Genomic DNA, 23,193 nt, shown 5'->3' on the forward strand with positions numbered 1-23,193 from the left:
TTTCAGAAAGGATGATTTTATAATGAAGAAAAATCATATAAAATAAACTCATCTACCTAGTTATCTTTGTTGGTCATAAGCAATAGGTACATAAATTGATCAAGAGAACAATCAGAAATTGGTCAAAATTGATTATGGGACTGGAATTTTGGCTTCTGATCTATCAGTCATCACGCATTTGTTAATTGCCAACAGCTTGGCATACTAGAGAAAATATTGGTCGTGGATTCAGGAAAAACTGAGTTAGAATCTTCCTTAAGCTGGGTGTGTTAATAAGCTTCTTAATTCCTGCTAGTAGGGGAAGCCAAGTTTGTCTCATTGCTTTTGTTAGAGAGTTCTGAGTAACAGGGTTAAAGCCAATCTAATGTCTACACTAAGTCTGGAACTACTGTGGTAACTCCTCTGATTGTGGGGTCACCAGCCTACTATAAACATGTTTATTTTTGTTGTTGTTGTTGTTGCTGCTGCTGCTGTTCTTATTCCCATGACAATTTTGCATATTCAGCTACTTTTTGGAAATTTAAAAAGAGAAGAGAAATATGAATAACTATTATTGAGTAAAGAAGAAATCTCCAATGTAGTTGAAGTATCATGTCATAAATACAAAAGAAATGCCAATATTATAATTCAAATCCAAGCCAATATGTGGCCCAAAGGAATCCTTATGTAGTGTGTAGTGTTCCCCATTTCTGTTTGAGTTTGACATAAGACCTGTAGAGGATGGATTGGAGAGTGGAGAGAATTAATGCAGGGAGACTAAATAGGAAGTTATTGCAATAGTTTGAGCAAGAGTGGAGTGGAGGGGGGAGACCTGAAAAACGAAGTTGGAACCAACAAGATTTGTAAACTGATTGGAATTATTAGATGTGGGAGAGTAAAAATTTGAAGAAGACACTAATGTTTTAAGAACTTGAAAGAATAGAAAAGTATCCCTGTTCTCAATGGTAATAGGAATATTTCTATGAACCTGGTAAGATAATGCTATGATATTTGTGAGGCAGATCACAATCCATCCATACCTGCTTATTGTGTGTAACTCACTCTGCCTGATCCGAAATACAAGCTATATCAGGTTACTTTCTCAGGGAAGAGGTAGGGGAGGGAGAGAAGTATATGATTTGGAACTCAAAACAAAAATAAAATTACAGATGTGAAAAAATGTTTTTACATGTAATTGGGGAAATATTCTTTAAAAAGTAAAATAAAAATATTTAAAATTGCATCTTTAGGAAAGGGGAAATATAAAGTTTTCTATTTTTGTTAGAGTAAGAAAAAAAAGTACTCCATCTGAAAAAAAAAATACTGGCAATTCAAACAAATTGCAAATTCACCATAGGCCAGAAAGAGTGATGTGACTAAGACCTGGTGATACAAGCACATTAGTCATTTTTTAGAAGAAAATTGGAAAAAAAAGAAAGAATATATGTATTTTCAATAAATTCTGTTTCAATGGCTTCTATACAGCATTAAACACTATTTTTAGGGACTGAAATTAATTCAATTTAATATGTATTTGATAGGCACCCATTCATTTCAAACTATGTGCTATGTGCTATGTGCTAGTGATATGAAGAAAACATAAATCTTATCCTCGAGGAACTCAAAAACTAATTATTAAACAATGTATGATACAGAGGTGAGAGTAGATCACATGTGAGATGTACAAAATGTATGATGAGAAATTTGAAGAGGAAGCAATCACTTTCACTTGTAGATTCAGGAAAGGATGCCTGGAGTAAATGACACCTAACTTAGGTCTTCAAAAAGGGGAAGGGAAGAGACTGCAAAGGAATGGGTGAATACATTTTAGAAAGAAGAACTCCAACTTCTGGGATAGAAACTCAGTATTTGAATAAAACTTCTGGGAAAACTGAAAGATAGTATGAGAGAAACTAACCATAGACCAATATCTTACACCATATACCAAAATAAGGTCAAAATGGGTACACAATTTAGACATAAAGGGTGACACCATAGGTAAATTAAGAAAGGAAGGAATAGTTTACCTCTCAGATCTATGGAGAGTAGAAGAATTTATGACCAAACAAGATATAAATAATATTATAAAATGAAAAATTGATGATTTTGATTATAATAAATTAAAAAGTTTTGTACAAACATAAGCAATGCTGCCAAAATTAGAAGGGAAGAAGAAAGTTGGGAATCAATTTTTACAGCCAATTTTTCTGATAAATGTCTCATTTCTAAAATATGTAGGAAAAAAATAATATTTATAAGAATGCAAACCAATCCCCAATTGAGAAATGGTCAAAGGATATAAACAGTAGTTTTCAGATGAAGAAATCAAAGATATCTGTTGTCATCTGACAAAATGCTCTAAATCACTATTGATTAAAGAAATGCAAATTAAAACAACTCTGAGGTACTGCCTCACACCTCTCAGATTGGCTAATATGAGAAAAATGGAAAATAATAAATGTTGGAGAAGCTGTGAAAAATTGTAACACTAATGTGTTGCTAGTGGAGCTGTGAACTTGATCCAACCATTCTGGAGAGCAATTTAGAACTATGCCCAAAGGATTATGGGACTGTGCATACCTGTTGATCCAGTAATACCACTAATAGGTCTGTATCCCAAAGAGCCCATAAAATAGGAAAAAAGGTCCACATGTACAAAAATATTCATGGTAGCTCTCTTTGCGTTGGCAAAGAATTGGAAATTGAGGGAATGTCAATCAACTGGGGAATGGCTGAAGAAGCTGTGGTTTATGAATGTAAGGGAATATTATTGTGCTGTAAGAAATGATGACCAGGCAGATTTCAGAAAAACCTGGAAAGACATAAGTGCACTAATGCTAAGCAAAGTGAGCAGAATCAGGAGAACATTGTACACAGTAATAGCAACATTGTGTGATGACCAACTGTGATAGACTTAACTTCTCAGCAATACAATGATCCAAGGAAACTCCAAAGGATTCATGATGGAAAATGTTCTCCTGCATCCAGAAAGAAAAAACAATACTGTGGATTCTGAATTCAGAAACCATATTGTTTCTACTTTTTTGAGGTTTTTCCCTTTTCTTCTGATTCTTCTTTCAGAACATGACTAATGCAGAAATATGTTCAATGTGATTGTACATATATAACCTAAATAAGATTGTTTTCTGTCTTGGGGAGAAGGGAGGAAAGGTTGGTAGTGAGGAAAAAAGTGGAACTAAAAATCTTATGAAAACAATAGTTGAAAACTATTTTTACCTGTAACTGAAAAATAATAAAATACTTTTATGATTTAAAAAAAATAAATGAGGGGGCAGCTAGGTGGTGCAGTAGATAAAGCACCTGCCCTGGATTTAGGTGGTCCTGAGTTCAAATCCAACCTCAGACATTTGACATTTACTAGCTGCGTGATCCTGGGCAAATCACTTAACCCTCATTTCCCCACCAAAAAAAAAAAAAGGCAGAAAAGTGAAAAAGTAAAACTCAAATATAGAATGGAGAAGGTCTTCAATCTGACTAAAACATGAAGAATTATAGTCAAAAATAAGTTTTGAAAGGTAGGATGGAACAAGATTACAGAGCCCTTGAAAATTAGGATTCAAAGGTTAGATTTGATTTACTAAGCAACAGAAAATCTTTGGACATTTTCAAATTCATAAGTGGAATGATCAGAATAGTAAGACAAATAATTTCCTGAAAAGAGAGAGATGAGGGAGGAGGACAATAAAATAATGTATGCAAGGAGAAATGAATGAGGGCATGAACTCAATAGTAGCAATTGAATTACTGATCTTCACTGGTGAAAAAGTTTCATGCCAAAAATTCCCTCTGTTGATTCAATCACAGGAAGATAATTTAAAAATATATACACAATATGTAGTATTCAGTGTGACCCAATGGAAAGAACACTGGATTTGGATTTACAGAAGTTCTGTTCAAATTCTGCCTCTGTGGTTTGCAGTTGTATGTCTTTAGGTAAATTATAAACACCCTGGAATTATTTCATCATAGGTACGATGATGGGCTTGGAAAATATGGTACTGGAGGTTCCTTCAAGTGCCAAGTCTAGAGTGCTATGATGCTATTCTTGTATTAAATTAAATTATCTTGAAAATGTTAGAAGCAGGGCTATGCTGAAGCCAGGTCATATCAGCTTGCAAGAGTTGATTGTTACATTTTTAATGTGAGAATTTACTACTTGGATGTCAGTAGATGCTATAAAACAGGGTTTGGCTTATCATTTTTCTGATTGACTGGGGCATAAAGGTGATACAGGGGATTGAGAACTTGCCCTGAAGTTCTGAAGCTCTGGAAGAGAGAGTGAGGTTGGTGATGTTGCACACCCCTCCCTCACTTAAATGCAATTCACTGAAAGTCATGACATTACCCCATGTCATGGTCCTCTTCAAGAATGAAGGATAAACAACAATAAGCATGCATATTGTCTAGAATAAAGCTTCTTAAAGTGTGGGTTTTAAACTGAATTTGGGAGCCACAAAAAATTGGCAGTAAATATTTGATTTGTATACCTAATTTTATAAAATACCCTGGATCAAGGAAAAAAAAAATTTTGGACAAAAAAGTGTCATGAGCAGAAAACAATTAAGAAGCCCTGGAGAAAATGTTAATAATGCATAGTAAACTAAAAACTATGTGTTTTGTTCTTTTTTTACTTTTGGGGGGAAAAAGCTATTTGCTTAAAATTACTAGCACACTGTTTTTAAAAGATTTTTCATAGTCAATTGGAATAGCATGACAGGATTATTACTATATTACCACCCCTGAAAAATTCTGGATTTGGAATCAGAAAACCATTGGTCGGATCTCAGCTCTGCTACCTAGTACCTGTAGTGACTTAGGACAGGTCCTTAATGGTTTGGGTTTTCATTTTCCTCAGTTGAAAAATGACTGGGTTCAATTAGAATTTAAGGATTCTTTCAGCTCTAAGACAATCTCAAATGTTAGCATTTTACTAAGAGTTGATTTAGGGAGCAGCTAGGTGGCACAGTGGATTGAACACTGGACCTGGATTCAGGAGGACCCGAGTACAAATCCGGCCTCAGATACTTGACACTTACTAGCTGTGTGACCCTGGGCAAGTCACTTAACCCCAATCACCTTAAAAAAAACAAAAACAAAAAAAGTTAGTCATTTGTTCAAACTACAACTGTATCCAACATCTCATAGCAACAATAAGATATACTATTTTTGTACAAATTTCAATTTTTGTATGTGTTTGTGTTTTAAAGTTATGGTTAAATGGAAAGAACTTCACTTTTTAACATACAATAGATATACAGACATGATTAAAACTTACAGTTTTGTGAAACTGAGATAAAATACATCAGCTTTCAGGAAAGGGCTCATCTCAAACCCTTCTGGGGGAAGCAACACTATGCATAATTTCCATCATTTCAAAAGAGAATTTTTCAACAGCCATGCCCTGTGGCCTGGGTAAAAGGGGGATTTCAATTGTCTTACTCATTGAACTTTAAAATCATAGTCTATGTTAACTAATTTGAACAGGAACTGAAATATGAGAACAAGCAGAATCACTGAAGCCATCAAATATTCTTTATGTTTTCCTAGGATAATCAAAATGAGGGGGAAAAAAAGAAAACCTTTTTTTCCCTTTGTTTATGAGATATTTTTCATGATGTTGCATATTTTGACTTAAGCCACAGGTGAAAAGAAGGTAGAAAAAAAGGCCATTTTGTCTTTTAACAATATTTAATTTAATTAAATATTTCCTAAATACATGTAAAATGTTTTAACATTGCAGCTAGGTGGCTCAGTGGATAAAGTACTGGCCCTGGATTCAGGAGGACCTGGGTTCAAATCCAATATCAGACACTTGACACTTACTAGCTGTGTGAACCTGAGCAAGTCACTTAACCCTCATTGCCCCACAAAAAAGCAAAAGAAAAGCAAAAACAAAAATATTTTAACAATTATTCTTAAAAATTTTGAATTCTCAACTCCCTCCTAGCCTCCTACAACTCTCTCATCTTGAGAAGGTAAGCAATTTGATACCAATTATAGAGGGAAGTCATGCAAAATATGTTTCCACACTAGCCATGTTGCAAAAGGAAATAGAAACAAAATACAACAATAAAAAGTAAAAAATATTTTAATACGGGTCCAGTGTTCATCAGTTCTCTCTCTGAAGGTGGACAGTATTTTTCATCATTGATCCTTTAGAACTGTCTTGAATCACTGTTTTGATTGGAGTATCTAGATCTGTCCCAGTTGATTTATTTAAATTGTTATTCCTGAGTACAGTGCTCTGCTTCTGTTCATTTCACTTTGCATCAGTTGATATATGTTTCTCCAGGTTTTTATGATACCTACTCATCATTTCTTCAGGCACAATAGTATTACTTCAAAATCATATACCAAAACTTGTTCAGCTATTATACAATCAGTGGGCCTCCCTTGTATTTTCAGATCTTAGCCACCAAAAAAAAAAGGTGCTATAAACATTTTTTAAACAAATAGGTCCTTTATCCTTTTCTTTGATCTCTTTGAGATACATACTTTGTAGTGGCATTCCTGTATGAACAAAAGCATGCACAGTTTTATAGCAACTTTGAGCGTCGTTCTAAATTTTTTACCATAATTATTAGAGTAGACCACAACTCCACCAATAGAGCATTTGCATAGCAGTTTTTCTACACCTATCTGGCACAGCATTTATCATTTTCCTTTTCTCTTATGTTAGCAAATCTGATAGGTATGAGTGACATATCATAGTTGTTTTGATAAGTATTTCTCTAATCAATAGTAATTTACAGCATTTTATATGACTCTTGATAGCTTTTGTCTCTTAGTATGGAAACTGTTTATCCATATCTTTTGACCATTTATAAAATTGAGATTGGTTCTTATTTTTATAGAGTCGGCTCTGTTCTATATATCCTGTATAAGGATATATGCCTATATATACTGTATTAGAGTAACTTGCTATAAATTTTTTCTGAGTTTCCTGTTTCCCTTCTGATTTTGTTTGCATTAGTTTTACTTGTGTAGAAGCTTTTTAATTTCATATGATCAAAAATATATTTTTACTACCCATAATCCCAGTCCTACCAATGGTATTGGGATGTGGGATGTGGACTACAGACCAGCTTTCTTCTGTGTTATAGATCTCTGTTTCCAACCTTCTATATTGTCATGTTGGAAGAATGTCTCACTTTGACTTTTTTGGATCTGCCACTTCAGAATTTAACATGAAGTGTTATTTTAAAGTTGTTTGGAGGAGAATGTTGGGAGAGGTCAGCTGAGTCCTTTCTCTACTCAACCATCTTGGCTCTACCCTTTCCATTCCCTGTTGTTTTGTCTTTATGAGGGATGTTAAAAATCTATTTTGGCAAAGATTGTTAGTTGCAACAAGAGTCTGGTAGGATCCCCAGTTGGTAGTTGATAAAAAAGCACATAAATAATTATCCCTTCCAGATAGTTCTGAACAGGCTTGTTTAGAAGGGCAACTCAATGCAAAGGCAAAAGAGTTTGAACAACTTGCATCCTTTGATTATGTTTGGATTTTGATTTCTCAAGCCATCCAATAAAAAGAGAATGATAAAGTATGATAAAGTATTTGAAAAATATGTCTTCATGTTTATTTTGAAAATATATTTTATTTATTTAATTAAATATTTCCCAATTACAAGTAAATAATTTAACATTTTTTTTGAGTTCCAAATTATCTCCTTTCCTCTACCCCCTTGAGAATGCAAGCAAGATGGCATTGATTATATGTATGAAGTTTGACAAATATTTATTGAAGTACTATTAAGCTCAATTTAGGAAACAGTACATAATAATTGGAACTGCTCAGTTCTGGGATGAATTGCCTTGTAAGTTACTTAGGTAGAGTTTGCATAGCCATGAGCTGTAGCTTATGACCATTTTTCAGGGAGCTGAATGTCTTCGGTCTCTTCTAGATCTACACTTCTAGGATGTTTAGTCACAGAGTCATTATTGTATCACATTAAAGGAAGATGTTTAATTTAGGATTAAAGAGCAAGGCAAACACTGGAAGGTTAAAAAAGATATGATTTGACCCTCCTTCTATCTCCCTTCCTTCCTTCCTTCCTTCCTCCCTTTATCCCTCTCCCCACTTTCTTTCCTAGTGCAATGCCTGGTACATAATAGGAACTTCATAAATGTTTATAGATTAGCCAACTGACTGATGTTTTATAAAGATGTCAAGTAAAGAAAAATATGGGAGAGAGAGAAAATTTTTAGCTTATGTTCTTAACATCATTGACAGCTTAGAAATGGAAGGTTAGTTACTAAGATGAAATGATAAATAAAACATGTTTCTTAGAATAGTCTGACTCTTAGTCTAGAAGCCTGTAGGCTCATGTTTCCTCTTCTTCATTCAGTGATATACCAACTATTTTGATGATATTCAGTCAGCAGCCTGACATTTAGGGAGGAGAAAAGGCTAATTACTAAGTAAATGGTGGTGGCTTTACAAATTTTGTCTTCTTATTATGCTGATCTGTTAAGACTGAGTTGCCTCCTAATTCCCTGAAAATAGTGTGATTCAGTTTGTTTCAAATTCTGCCTTTGAGTACTGCCACCTGTGTGACCTCACTCGGCCTCAATTTACCAATCTCTAAAATGAGGAGGTTGGGAGAGATGGCCTTTTGAGGTCTTTTTCAGCTCTAAATATATGATTGTATATCAAATCAGATAATACTTACCTTGGACAGGAGCATGAAAACTGTAAAATCTTTGATAACAACCTGTTAAAATTTTCAAAATATTGGGTAGCTTAGAATCCACTGTAAGTAATTTACTTCATGCACTCTATCCCAGAGGGTCTATTCAACTCACTTTAATAACTATTTATTAATCATCTATTTATGTACAAGTAGTGTGAGTACATATGACACATGACTCCTATATTAACATATGCTTACTTTGTATAGCATCTTGGAATCTTCAGATACTCTTCATAGAAAGGCTCCAAAAATGACTTTTAAAAATCAGGGAGGGAGATTATAAACCACATCATAACCTAAAAGTTAAATATAAATGCTAAATAATAGTAAGAAACATGACAAGCCTTTGCCTTTTATAAAACAAATAAAATATATTTTTTCTGGTGGTGGGATGAAGATGAAAATAACTAGCACTGCAGTAAAACAAGTTTTGGAAATCTTTAGGTATACAAACTGAAATTGATGCAGTTCTATACAAACTTCACTTTATGCCGTATATCAAAGGCAGTAAGATAGAAATAGGACTATCTCACAAAGAGCTTAGAGAAGTAGCTACCTACTTTGTCATATGATTACAGTTGAGAAATGACAGTTTATTCCATCAGTCTAATAAAGCAGTCTATCACATATACACATCACATTTCAGTAGTGTTGACATCTAGACATATTTTGGTAGATGACTATGTTCTCTATAGAATGCAAATGCATATTTCATTATAATTACATATCAGATAACATACAATTCATTTTATGCATGACAACATGTCATTTTTTACTGAATTTATATCTATAATAAGTGTATTCTTTTTGATAGGCTTAGTTCTATACTGAAATACATCTATGAACTTATTTATGTGGATACTTCTTTAAGTGGTACTGATTACCACCTTTCTATTCCTTGTCATCATGTGGAATTCTTGGTTATGTATTCCTAAAAATTCTGGATAAGCAATCTTAATGTTCTTGTGATTTTTCTATGGATCTTTTGATATTATGTATGTAGAAATACAGAACTGATGAAATACTATCTAATATCCTTTTCTGGATATATGCCTTCTTGATGTTTGCTTCAAACATCTCCCCCACCCCCACCCTCTTTTTTTTTTTTTTTGCAGGGCAATGAAGATTAAGTTATTTGAAAATGGTTACACAGCAAGTATCAAGTGTCTGATGCCAAATTCGATCTCAGGTCATCCTGAATCCAGGGCCAGTGCTTTACCTACTGTGCCACCTAGCTGCCCCCAATCATCTCCATTTTCAGCCAGAAGAATCTACTCCCTGAGTTCACAAAGTCAATATCTGCAGTACCTAGAATTGTCCATTTTCCAAGAGGAAAACTTTTTTTTTCTCTTTGCTTTTACTGCTTAATTTCCTACTTTTGAAACCCATAAGTATATAAAAGTTATTTACATCAAAATGATTTGCTTGTCACTTTCATAGTCTTCTGAAGTCACATGGTAAGAATATGATCACACCCAGAAAATATATTTAATTCTCAAAAACATCATGTCTTTATTTTTTTTTCATGTAGTATTTTCTCAAATACATTTTCAACAGAACTGTCTTATGCAGAGAGATATGACAGTTTCTTTAAATGTAGATTGAGATTCAGTGTACTTATATCTTAACTCTATGATTGGGACATGAGGCTAATACGAGTGTCTCTGTAACTCATGCTTAACTAAAAATATTCAAAAATGCTGTTGACAATATTCTAGACAATATTAATCTATTCTCTACCCAAATAAATACATAAAGATGCACTTTCATATAAAATAAAATACTTTTTGATATAAAATATTCTAGAAATGTTATTTAATATATCTTTAAGAACTTTTAGAAAACTTATGATAGTATATAGATAAGAATTACATAGGATAAACAAGAATGAATGGGTTATATCATTGGAGTTCCATCCAAATTTATGAAACTTTAGATATCAGCTAAGAAAACATCTACATGGATTTGGAGAATACCTATAACACACCTATTATAATCACACATCTGAGGGGTATCTATAGGTATTTGTAAGTACTAGTAGTCCATTACTGTTGATAATTTATTGATCAGAAATGCGATCCTAAAGACAGTCAAAAGGTCTTTAGGAATGGCGATTTGATGAGTTCAACATAACTCATATTTATGCCTGTATCCTGTGATAGAGTTAGGCTCTCTTTCCTTAGGCATCATTTTGTGTGAGTTCTGTGGCCCCTAGAATTAGCTTGTGGATTTGGAACCCCATATATGGAGCCATGTATATGAATACCATAGGAGAAATGGTGGGAATCCAGAATGTCTCCACAGTGGTTGTAAGAGTAGTTTGGTTATTGACTAAGTTCTACAGTACATATACCTTGTGAATACACACACACACACACACACACACACACACACGCTATAAAACTATATTCCAAGTAGCAATGATCAAAATAATCTCGTACTACATGAGATAGAGTGGAATAGATTAGGTACACAATACTCAGTTCAGATAAGAAAGAAGTAAGCATTTGAAAAAAACTAGGAAAATTGGAAAGTAGTTTGGCAGAAACTAGGCATAGATTAATATTTCACACCATTTACTAAAATAAGGTCAAAATGGGTATATGGCCTCCACATAAAAAGTTATCTAATAATTAAATTAGGGGAGTCTGATCTATGGATAAGAAAGATGTTTGTGAACAAAAAAGAGATAGAGAGGATCAGAGGAAATAAATGGACCATTTTTATTATGTGAAATTAAAAGATTTTACACAGAGAAAAATCAATGAATATACACACACACAGTTTGGTTCTATAGGATGTGGGTGTACACATATATATGCACGCACATACGTACATATATGCATATATACATGTATATGTACATATATGTGTATGTGTGTATATATTCATGCATATACATACACACTCACATACACACACTTCATTGTTGATGAGAAAGGGGGTGGGGTGGATGCTCTACTTAACAGGAAAATAATATTTCTGTGAGGAAATGTGGTTTAAAAGAAAGTGAAGCTAATTGTCCTACATCATTAAGAAAATAGAGTGGAGAAATATGTGCCATTATTTTGAAAATATGCTTGTTATATAGGATGGCCTATGTAAAACAGATTAAGGAATTTCGCGGATCCACCAATATACCTTGTAATTTCCTTCTTTGACAATTTGCCTTTCAAAAAACCCAAGGACCAAATATTTCTTCTTAATTCAATAGTCTAGTCAAATTATTTTCCAGCTAATTGAGATTCCAATGTACTGTGATAAAAACCAAAGTACAATGATTTACCCTGGCTCATACAGAAGATTATAAGTGAAGCTAGAAATTTCATCTAGATCCCTACTCAACTATTAAACTGCCATTAGCTATTAAATGATTGTGCATATCACTTGGTAAAAATATTCTGTTTTCACATCAAAACTAATGGTGCTGCAAAAACAGAGGAAGAAAATTATAAGCCAATTTCCCTAATGAATATTGATGGAAAATTATAAATAATATACTAGAAAAGAGATTGTAACAATATATCAAAAAGATCATACCTATGACCAGATGAGATGGATACCAGAAACGCAGGGCTGGTTCAATATTAGGAAAACTATAAGTATAATTGACCACATCAATAATATAAACAACAAAATCATCTGATTAAATCAATATATAAAGGAAAATATACTTGACAAAATAAAATACTCACTTCAAGTCAAACATTAGGAAAATAATTAATAAATAGAGCCTTTCTTAAAATAAGTAGTACCTACCTAAAACCAAAAACAATCACTATCTATATTGAATAAATTAGAAGCCTTCCCAATAAGGTCAGGGGTGAAGTAAGGATATCACTGCTATTATTTAATGTTATGTTAGAAATTCTAGCTATAGCAAGAAGACAGAAATAATAAATCAAAGCAATAAAATGGGCAATGAGAAAAAAAATCATCACTCTTTTTATAAGATGATGACATACTTTGACAACTCTAGAAAATGCACTAAAAACTAGTTTAAACAATTAATAACTTTGGGCAAAGTCATAGGATATAAAATAAACCTATGTAAATCATCAACATTTATATGTATTATCAACCAAACCTAACAGCAGTAGAGAAAAAGAGAAATTTCATTTAAAATCACTTCAGACAATATAAAATACTTAGGAGTCTTTCTGTCAAGACAAAGCCAGGATCTATAGGAACACAATTATAAAACACTTTTCACACAAATTGGGACAGATCTAAACAATTAGAGACAAATCCTTTATTTGTGGGTAGGCCAAGCCAATATAATAAAAATGTTAATTCTACCTAATCTAATTTACTTATTCAGTGTCATACCAATCAAGAAATTAAAAAATAAAATTATAGAGCTAGAAAAATAATAATAAAATTAATCTGGAAGAGGAAAACAAAGGTCCAGAAATATGAAGGGAATCAATGAAAAAATATGAAGGAAGGTGACCCAGCAGTACCAGATATAAAACTATGTTCAAAAGTGGCAATGATCAAAATAATCTAGTACTATATAAGAGATAGTGTGGCATAGATTAGGTACACAATACTCAGTTCAGTAAGAAAGAAGTAAGCATTTGACAAAAACTAGGAAAATTGGAAAGTAGTTTGGCAGAAACTAGGCATAGACTAATATTTCACACCATTTACCAAAATAAGGTCAAATGGGTAATGATCTCTACATAAAAAGTGATCTAATAAGTAAATTAGGGGAGTATAAATGACCAAAGAATATAAATAAGCAGTCTTCAGATGAAATAAACAAATGTTTGATTTAAGGACCGAAGGTAATATTAGCCCTATTTCACACATAAGGAAATTGAGACTCAGGGAGACTGACAGGATTGTACACATTGTAAGTGTAAACACAGGCATCTCCTACCTTTGTTCCATTTTCCCTTAGGCTATGTCAGACTGCCTTACAAGTAGAGTATTTGCTTATGTTGCTTCTTGCTTGAACACTATTTAATATGAACCTCTACAATACCAACTATATGGTAGCTTATTTACAATGTTGACTTAGGTACAAGAAATACCTCTATACATATCATTAGGAAACTGATAAGAAAAATAAGTAGATTAGTAATGTGATGAGGCATTAGTTGAATAGAAAGAGCACTCAGACTTTGGAGTCTGAGGACCTGGGTTCAGATTCCTCCCATGTTTATTGTTTGTATAAACTTGTACCAGTCGATTAATTTATCTGGACTTCAGCTTCCTCATTTGTAAAATGAGGGGGTTTGACTAAATGGTTTGTAAGCTCTCTTCTAGATATAGATACAGGATCCTATGAAGAGTTGAATGACTCAATTGTGTCACTGTTGTCTTAATCCTCAATATTTGTCTTTGCTAAATAACTTAAGATTTGATTTTGGAGCTTAAAAGTTTAAAAATGGCATTATGGAAGTTAGTCCCAAAATGTCCATGGGACTGTCACTTAAATAAGCCATTATAATCTTTTTTTTTCCCTGAAGTATAATGATACTTAAAATTATCTGCATTTGCTGCCACTTACTTTTGCAGCACCATCAGGAGAAAACTATAAAAAGACAACATTTGTTTTTTAGCATGTGGGAAATAAAGAAACATCAAAATAAGTTCCATTCAATATTGGTACAAGTTACCATTTTAAATCATGTGTTTTGGCATTTTCCTGGTTATGTAAAATTTATACAATAAATTTCTAACTGCATAAGACCATTTGGGCAGGAAAAATGATCTTGTATCTTATTTTTTTTTGTATCTTCTGATGATTTTGATTAACCTATCCTTCAGGCTTTGAGATCCTAAATTTATGAACACACACATATACAAAAAAATCTATTTTTTGTTTTGAGTTTGGGTTTGTTTTTCAGTTGATCAGTTTTTTAAATGTAGGTAACTAAGAATTCCTGAAAGGAGTAAATGAGTAAATCATCATTGATCTACATTGAGGGGAGTGTTAAATGAAAATTCCTTCATGTACAACCTGAACAAATAGATTCAGATTCATGTTCTTAATTCATTAATTTTTACAAATATGGCAAGAAAATTTATAGCAAGCTCTCAAGAAACTCATTTATCTTTCAGAGCAATACATTAAAACTAAGCAAGCATACTCAGAGGAGCCTTTTGCAACATGCTATTTTCTCTCCATTATACTTTATAAATATGCTCTCTATTGTAGTCTGAGAGATTTATCCTATTTGTAGTGATCAGCTTCTCTTGTACACATTGCATATCCTTTGGCATATGCTTCTCTTTGTTGCTATCTGATGAGTATTATGGCTTACCTTAAAAATAACATATACATTTAACTTAAGCTTTATTCTTGGCTAATTAGTGATTGCTTTCCAAATAGGGATATTCTTCACCAGAATGGGAGATGATCAGTAATGTTATTTTTTCTTTTCTCCTTAAAAAAAAAACAAAACTATAAAATAAGGTCTCATCGTTTTTGTTTTTTTTCTTCTTCTTCTTTTTTTTTTTTTTGCCTACCTCACTGATCCAATCAGAAGACCATTAGGCCAAGAGGCAAAAAACAAAATAAAACCCACAAAACATCTTTTTTGAATGTTTGGCTCTTCTGATCCAGGTTTTTTCTCAATGGAAAAGAATATTCTGTTCATTAAGTCAGCTCTGCTAGTAAATAATTTGGTTGGAAACCACACAGATTTCTTCTGATTCATACTGTAGTTATCACAGTCAACACCAATTGAAATATGTAAGACACATTGATTAAATAGACCTGCCTTTTTAAACAATGACTTTTATCTCACTTCTTCCACTTGTTTTGCCAAACATTAGTATGAGATTATTTATTTATTTATTTTTGGCAGGGCAATGAGGGTTAAGTGACTTGCCCAGGGCCACACAGCTAGTGTCATGTGTCTGAAGCCACATTTGAACTTAGGTCCTCCTGAATCCAGGGCCAGTGCTTTATTCAATGTACCACCTAGTTGCCCCTAGTATGAGATAATTTATAACAGAGTAAGCTATTCTGTAGTACTTTCTGTGGGTATTCTTATTGTGGAGCACTGTGCTAAAAAGGATTATTTTCAAATGACTGAGTGACAATGATGTCAGGACCTTTTACTAACAGAAATACTAATGGATATAATTCATAAACAATATAAATCCATACAAAATGACTGAATACTGAGGAAACTGAGATTGCATATGGTGACACTATATGATTTTAAGTGAAGCAGAGTTATTCATATTTGAAAGAAATCTTTTAACCCATCTGACAAAACCTTTTCCTTTCATTTCCTAGTAATCTAAAACTATCTAAGTATTTCACGTGGGTCCATATGATACACTCCAACTTAAAAGGTACATTTTTTGTCTTTCTTAAACACTTATAGGTAAATTTCTGAAAATTGGCTGATGGGGTGCCTTTCAAGTTTATCAAAGGACTCTCTATCATGACACAGGCTTTGAATCATAATACTTAAGTGAAAATTACCCCTCTGGGAAGCACCAGTTAACATCAACTATCTATATTTAGAGGAAAAATGTATAACTTTACAGCTTACTAGGAATTAGCAATATATTATTGAATGTATTTAAGGTTCAGACACAGTCTCAAAAATGAAAGCAGTACTTACAGCTGGAGAATATCAGGGGGCAGGAATGTTCATCCATTGGGAAATTATGAAGCTGCAGCTGGCATTCCGCATTGATGGTGAGCCTATGGATAAGCCAAGCATCACTTTCATGGCCAGGTACATTAGGACACAGTTGAGTTCATGGGCAAGGTCTGCTGGGAATTATTTTTTGTCAGGGAATACAACACACATAATTTAGGATCTCTCTATGCAGCTGTTACAAAATTGACACTAATTCATTTAGCAGCTCCAATCTTCAGACCATTTCTTTCTTTCTTTCAGATCACCAGCAAAGGCTAACTGGTTTGCTAACTAATTAGGAAAATCAAAGGCCACAGCAAAAAAAAAATTGCAAGTTTTCCTGAAGAAGGAAAAATGACAATGACAATGACAACAACAATAACAACAACAGCAGCAACAAATCTCAAAAACTGGTTCAACTTTAGTTGATTTTTTGGTTAACTAAAAAATATCCACTTGTTTGAATTTTAACTGCTACTTCATGCTTTCAACCTGGTTTATGTGTGTAGATAAGAACAGTAACAGTTCACACCTTTGAAGAAGAACTTACAAATTCATTTAACTAGAAAATAATTCTTATAAGGAGAGACAGCATGGCATAAAGGAGAGAAGAGTTTACTTGGATACAAAAAGACAAGGGGTCAATTCCTACCCTTGACACTTTTTACTTATGTGATGCGACCCAACCAAGTTGCTCTGTTATTCCTTTGGGCAACTCACTAAGACTTAGAATTAACACTGAGTTACAGAGGGGTTGCTCATCTGTGTCAGGAATTATCATATGAGGAATCCCCCAAGTTGATGAAATCACAGATCAACAATCTCTTTTTGCCTCCTGAATCAAAAAAAAAATGCAAGAGATATTAGAGGATTGGATATATTCTATTTATATTACAAGGAAGACTCAAATACAAAAAGGAACACGGATATCTATATGACTTTGAATCAGACAACATTGCCTCTAAGAGTGTTTTTAAAACCTCCAAAAAGGAACAGATACTGTAGCTCATTCTCCACAGGTTGGTGACTGAGAAACCAGTAAGGTTCACCATTGGTTTTCCCAGTTTCTTGCAAGGAAAGAGTAGAGAATTAAATGAACAAAGTTATACTGCTCAGTACCAATATATGTCCTTTACATTAAAAGGCCATCTCTGGGGTCATCAGGTATTTCTCAGGAAGAAAGCATTTAGAATTTTTTTTTTTTTAATCAGAGCAGAAAGCTATGTCTTCAATCTAATACAATTCACAGACATTGAAGTGTTTTCTGGCTACTTGCATTTGCTGATTGTTATGTAAGGGCCACAGATTTTCCTTCATACTGGTAGAACTAGATGAGACTTTAGAGATGATCTGGTCTAACTGCTTCATTTAACAGATGAGGGAGCTGAGGCCCCAAGGTGAATGGTCACATAGGTAATAAATGGGCTTGGGCTTGGGAATCAGTCCCAGGTATTTTTGCTCCAAATATGATACTCTTTCCTCTATAGCATGCTGCCTGCTTGGGTCATAATCCATTTTGAATTTTTTTTCAAGATCATTCAGTCTCAGAGAAGAATCATTTGTAAGGCATCACTTCTAATCTCCCTTTAGTCAGGCATCAGAAGCCTGAAAATTTGTTGGCAGCAAAGTGCATTTTGGTGAGCTTGATCCCGTCAGCTCTACCCTTCTGTATGACTATGTGTCATTTCCTTGTACCTTTTGGTTGGGTAATAAACAAAAGTCTGCAGACTCAAATACTTAAGCATATATATATATATATATATATATATATATATATATATATATACACACCATAGAAGGCATGAATAAACATTTGCCAATATGGCATCACAAACTATCAGAATTTTCACTGATTACCATTTTCATTTACCAATATACCATCTATACCTAAGCAAAGATTGAGGTAAAAAATAATGAGTCTCAAATGCAAAATCTCCTTGAAAATCTAGCCAAAAGTAAAAAAAAAAAATAGGAGAGGCAAAGTTGATTCCCATTTGCTTTAGGGCATGCAGGTATCAGTCCATTTACATGACTGTTTCCCATGATAACTGTAGTGATCCTTTGTCATCATGTGGTCACTCAAGGAATTATGCAAATTTGATAGTTAGTTATGCATCTGGGGATGTGATCACTAGTCATGCATGCCTTCAAGGATATTTATTAATTAGTGAGGGAAGTAGAGAGAAAGAATCAGAATGAGATAGAGAGGGACAGACAGGAAGGAAGATAGGGAAAGACAGAGAGAGAAATGGAGAATGAAAGAGAATGAGAGTAAGAGCAAGCAGAGAGAGAGAGCAAGAGCCAGATTTATAATGCATCTCAGTTCGCTGAGTTCAACTGAAAGGGCCATTGTACTTAAGAGGTTGGAGGCATGATATCACTATTGCCAGTGACAGAGAAAAAAATATCAGAGAGGAACAACTTGCAGTCAAGATTTCATTGTGCTGGAATTGCAATAACTTCCATGAATTAAGTAAAAGTGTTTGCTTTAAGGAATTATTTATGTGTTATTTTGGTAAACTTTTGTTACTACCTTCAAATAAAAAAAATCTGAATAATATTACACTATAGTTTGCATGTAAATTAGACATAGTAAAATTATATCACTTCCATTTTGGGTGGGGTTTTTGTTGTTGTTGCTGTGTATATGTGTGTTCATGAAAAAGGAATCTAAGAAGTGAAAATGAAGTATATATACACATACACATATATGCATGCATATATATCATATAATTTTAAAGGGAACACTTTTTATGAGATTCAAAGAGTTACAATCCAGGTTATTTGGTCTGCCTTTGCTTTACTCAGCTAATTTTCTCTTATTATGTGCTATGACCTAAGCACACCTGGCAAGCATTCTTCTAGGTAGACTAGGTTCATTTTATTCATGTGTAAATAAAGGGCTAGGGTTAGATAATCTCTAATTTCCATCAAACCTGTAACACTTTAAATATCTTTGTTTCCCTGTATTAAATGAACAAAATTAGGAATCCTTAAAGTTTTGGTTCAGTTTTTCAGTGTTATCACTTTCATATAGAAAACCAGTACTGTTAGAAAGAAAAATAACCATAAAAGAAAATGGCAAGAATAACTCTGTCTCTGTCTCTGTCTTTCACTGTGTCTGTCTGTTTCTCCTTCCTTCCCTCCCTCCAAGGTTTCAAGTCATTATCCCCTACATCATGACTTCCAGAATACTGCATCATGCTAAATATTTTTTTTAATATTCTATGTTTTTATACATTTATTAGTATGTGAACAGGACAAGTTTGAAGATCATTCTTTGGGCTTCCATCTTTCATACTGTATACTTTGCATTATGACCACTAGAATATTACCATGCAAATTAATGTAAAGTATGCAATTGATTAAATTTCAAAGAGTGGGGAACTACTGTATTCTAATTTAACAACCCAAAATAAAATTAGTGGTGATTCAAAAAGGTTTTATTCCCAATGGTGCCAATTGAGCAGATATACCCTTACCGTAAAGTGTACAAGATTTTCCCATCATTCCATATTCTAAGGAGTTGATTGGGCGTGGTAATCCAGTGAGCTTCTGCAGTTTTTGAGTTCCGGAAGATTGTATCTGGAATCCAGATTAAGCCAACCATATTGCTATTCAGAGTTAGTATTTTCATTGTGCTGTTGAATCGAAGGCGACTGTCTGTCCAAGTTTGAGCAAAAAATATGTCAATTTGATATTCCTGGAAAGAAAACAAAAAGAAATGGGATAATTTATTATCTCTTCTTAATATATCCCATCTATCTATCTTAAAACTACTCTTTTCTATGAATTCTCCATTATTCTTTTTTAAATTTTCAAATTTTTGAAATCATAGAAACCTATCCACTTCTTTCTTGGCTATTTATGACCTGATCCTTCTTCTCAGATAAGTCAGAATGCAACTTTGTACCTACAGTATCTTTATTCCACAACCTTGGAAGCAGCAGTTTTGTGGGATTGTTGCATAGTAAGACAGGTGTTTAAGATTTAAAACTTCAGGGAGCATTAAAGATGGTCATTGGTGAAAGAAACAAGCTAAATACAGGCAAATGGAGTTAAATAGGACAGACAACATTTACTATCCCAGAACATTAATTGTTTCATTTTCACCCTGTCACTTAGATATTCCTTTGTATGTTTAGCCCTAAGCACAAAGATTATACCAGCATGTTGTTACCATTATAGATGCAAATTCATTATCATTCTTCATAGATGACACCTCTCATTCTCCCCTCTGTTCCCCCACAGCAAGTGTTCAGACCTCAAAGGAACTTCATTAATGTGCTAATATAGTAGTCTCTAGTTGCAATGAGGTGATGATATGATTTAAGAATAGGCACCCATTCCTTCCCTCCCCTAAATGTTTGATGCTAAGCAGCTTTAAATCATATGTATGGATTAGTAAATTTCTACTTTTTGTAGGATTATATGACCACATTTTTGAAACAAATGTATCTATTTCAATAGCTGACTCTAGCTGTATTATAGCAGACAAATAACCTCTATGTGCTTCAGGAAACTTCTTAGAACAAATCTGTTCCTGCCCACTAGATGCTAGAATTTTACCAGGGAAAAAGGCCATGTGCATTGATAAATAACCAAAGAGATGCAAAGTACATGCAAAATGATATGGTGAGGACACTGACAATTGGAATCATCAGGAAAAGCCTCATAGAGGAGGTAGCACTTGACATGCCTCTTGAATGGAGATAGGGATTCTAAAGAGTGACAGAGAAAAGGGATAGATTGCAAGACTGGGGAGCACCTTATGTAAAATAACAAGAGTGAGCCACGGAATGTTCCTAAACAGAGAGTAAGACAGGTTGATTAGAAATTAAACTAAATGAGGGAGAATTATATGAAATAAGTTCCAAAAGGTAGATTGAGATAGACATTGGAGGGATTTAAAAGGCAATTTATCTTAGTGGCAATAGTGGTCTGCTGAAGCTTCATGGGAAAGGTAGTGACAAGTACAGAACTGTATTGTAAGAATAATGATTGGCATCTATGAGAGTGTTGGTATGGATTCAGTGATACACTAAGGCCCTACAAAAGAGAGGGTGAGACTCATTTTTTCCCTGAAAGTTTATTGAAATTCAGGATTTAATTGTTTTAGGCATCCAGGCATTTTCTCCTTAATAATACTTTTCTGGTTGCCTAACTACAAAAGCAGCCAAGACAAGAGTAGGTAGAACTCTTCTCTGAGACTTTATACCTCAGATAAGTCAAATGGACAAAACTAAAGTAGGAAATCATTCTATTACCAACTGAATCAGCTATATCCATAATGAGTATCCTGCTCGAAGTAAATTGGCTTTAATTAAATGTTGGCTGGACTATGATTGCCCAATTTTGTTCTGATTCTGAACTTAAGGTAGCTTTTATTATAGGCTCCATTCATTGAAGATTCCACATATGGTAGCCATTCATACATAGAAAGTGGAGAGGTAGGTATCAAGTTGGAAAAGGACTTATTGCAAAGAAGTTTAATATCACCTCCTCCAAAAACCAGATTTTTTCATATAACCATAAACACAAACATGTTACAACAGAGAAATTGAATCACAGTGTTAAATTATTTTCCAAGAGTCATGTGGAAAGTCAGCAATTATTTTTGTAAAGAGTGTTTGAGTCTGATACTAGAATAAAACCTGGAGGTCCAAGTATAACCTTTAGAAACCTACTGCCCAACATTCTGCCCTTACTCTTTAATAATAGAAAAGAGATTGAACATAGAAAAACCCATTTTGGACCACTCTTTATTCACCACCCTCTCTCCTTGCACACAAATTGTTAAATAAATATTGAGAAAGCTCTCTGTGTGATCCCGGTTAAATGACTTTCTTCTTGGGTCTCAGTTTCCTCATTTGTAAGATGGGGGAGTCGGGTAGAAGAGAGTCTCAAAAGTTCTAGCTCTAACATTCTAAGAAACTAGTTCTCTTCCAAACATAAACTCATTTTAGCACAGGATTGTTCACTTCACTTGTCCCATTTTGTAAAATGGTTGTGGGCTATTAAAGTGATTGTAAGAGTTCTCATCTTTTTTTTTTATTTCTTGCATTTGCCATGATGATGCATTAGGATAACTTTTACAAATATGTGCCATTGCCCTCTAAAGCAGAGGCTATACAAGAATAGGCTGTAATAATCATAATAAAGTCATTTGGCATGATATCATTCAATTGACCAAAGAGTAGTAGAGCAGAACATTAGTAGCATCCCCAAAATTCTGCTTCCTACAGAAACAAGAATTAATCCCATATGATAACACCATTCCCCCAATATTTCTTTTAGTCAAGATCATGTCAGCAACTTCAACTTGGTAACAGTGTGGCATGCTCTAACCATAACATTGTTTCTAAATTTAACAGATTGTTTGAGAAAAACCTCAGACACACAAAGAAATAATAAACTTTTTGTTTTATTATAGAAGCAGTCTTTTTAGAGGAGTTGTTTTTCCTTGGGCAAAAAAAAAAATCCCCAAATGGTTTTTTAGAATATATACAACACGTTCAGATTCATAAATATTTGTGAAATTAATGCATCTGATGTACAAATCATTTATTTGAAAAGCAAAGGACTGCATTTAAAAGTGACAGGGAAAATGAATATGTACCGAATTCATCATTACAAATGTTGGTGTTTTGGGATTCCTAAATAATTTGTTTTAATAATTTGAGTGTTTAATGAGTCCTAAATAAGCCATGAATTATTGTGGTGTGTAGAAGATGCTAGCACAACAGGAGAAAAAAAAAAACATTCTCATGAATATAACATTCATTATCTGCAACTTTGACAGAACTACAGAAAGGTTTCCTAACCTAAGTACCCCTGAGTTTATTGAAGCAGAAAAACAGAGACTGAGTTCTTAAGAAACTGGCAACATG

The 23,193-nt window shown here is 33.6% G+C and overlaps 1 protein-coding gene across 1 annotated transcript in view; it reads right to left on the reverse strand.

Annotated features, from left to right (window-relative positions):
- LOC122748834 (gamma-aminobutyric acid receptor subunit gamma-3) overlaps positions 1 to 20,000 on the reverse strand; it is a 383,914-nt gene extending 363,914 nt beyond the window's left edge. Inside the window, exons 1-2 of the mRNA XM_043994833.1 lie at positions 19,786 to 20,000; positions 16,283 to 16,365 (exon numbers count right to left, since the gene is read on the reverse strand). Of these exons, the coding sequence (XP_043850768.1) occupies positions 16,283 to 16,365; positions 19,786 to 19,940 (238 nt within the window). The 5' untranslated portion in view covers positions 19,941 to 20,000. The remainder of the gene's footprint in view (positions 1 to 16,282; positions 16,366 to 19,785) is intronic.
- Between the last annotated feature and the right edge of the window lie 3,193 nt (positions 20,001 to 23,193).

The sequence above is a fragment of the Dromiciops gliroides genome, chromosome 3 (genome assembly GCF_019393635.1).
Source record: "Dromiciops gliroides isolate mDroGli1 chromosome 3, mDroGli1.pri, whole genome shotgun sequence".
In the NCBI taxonomy this organism is placed as follows: domain Eukaryota; kingdom Metazoa; phylum Chordata; class Mammalia; order Microbiotheria; family Microbiotheriidae; genus Dromiciops; species Dromiciops gliroides.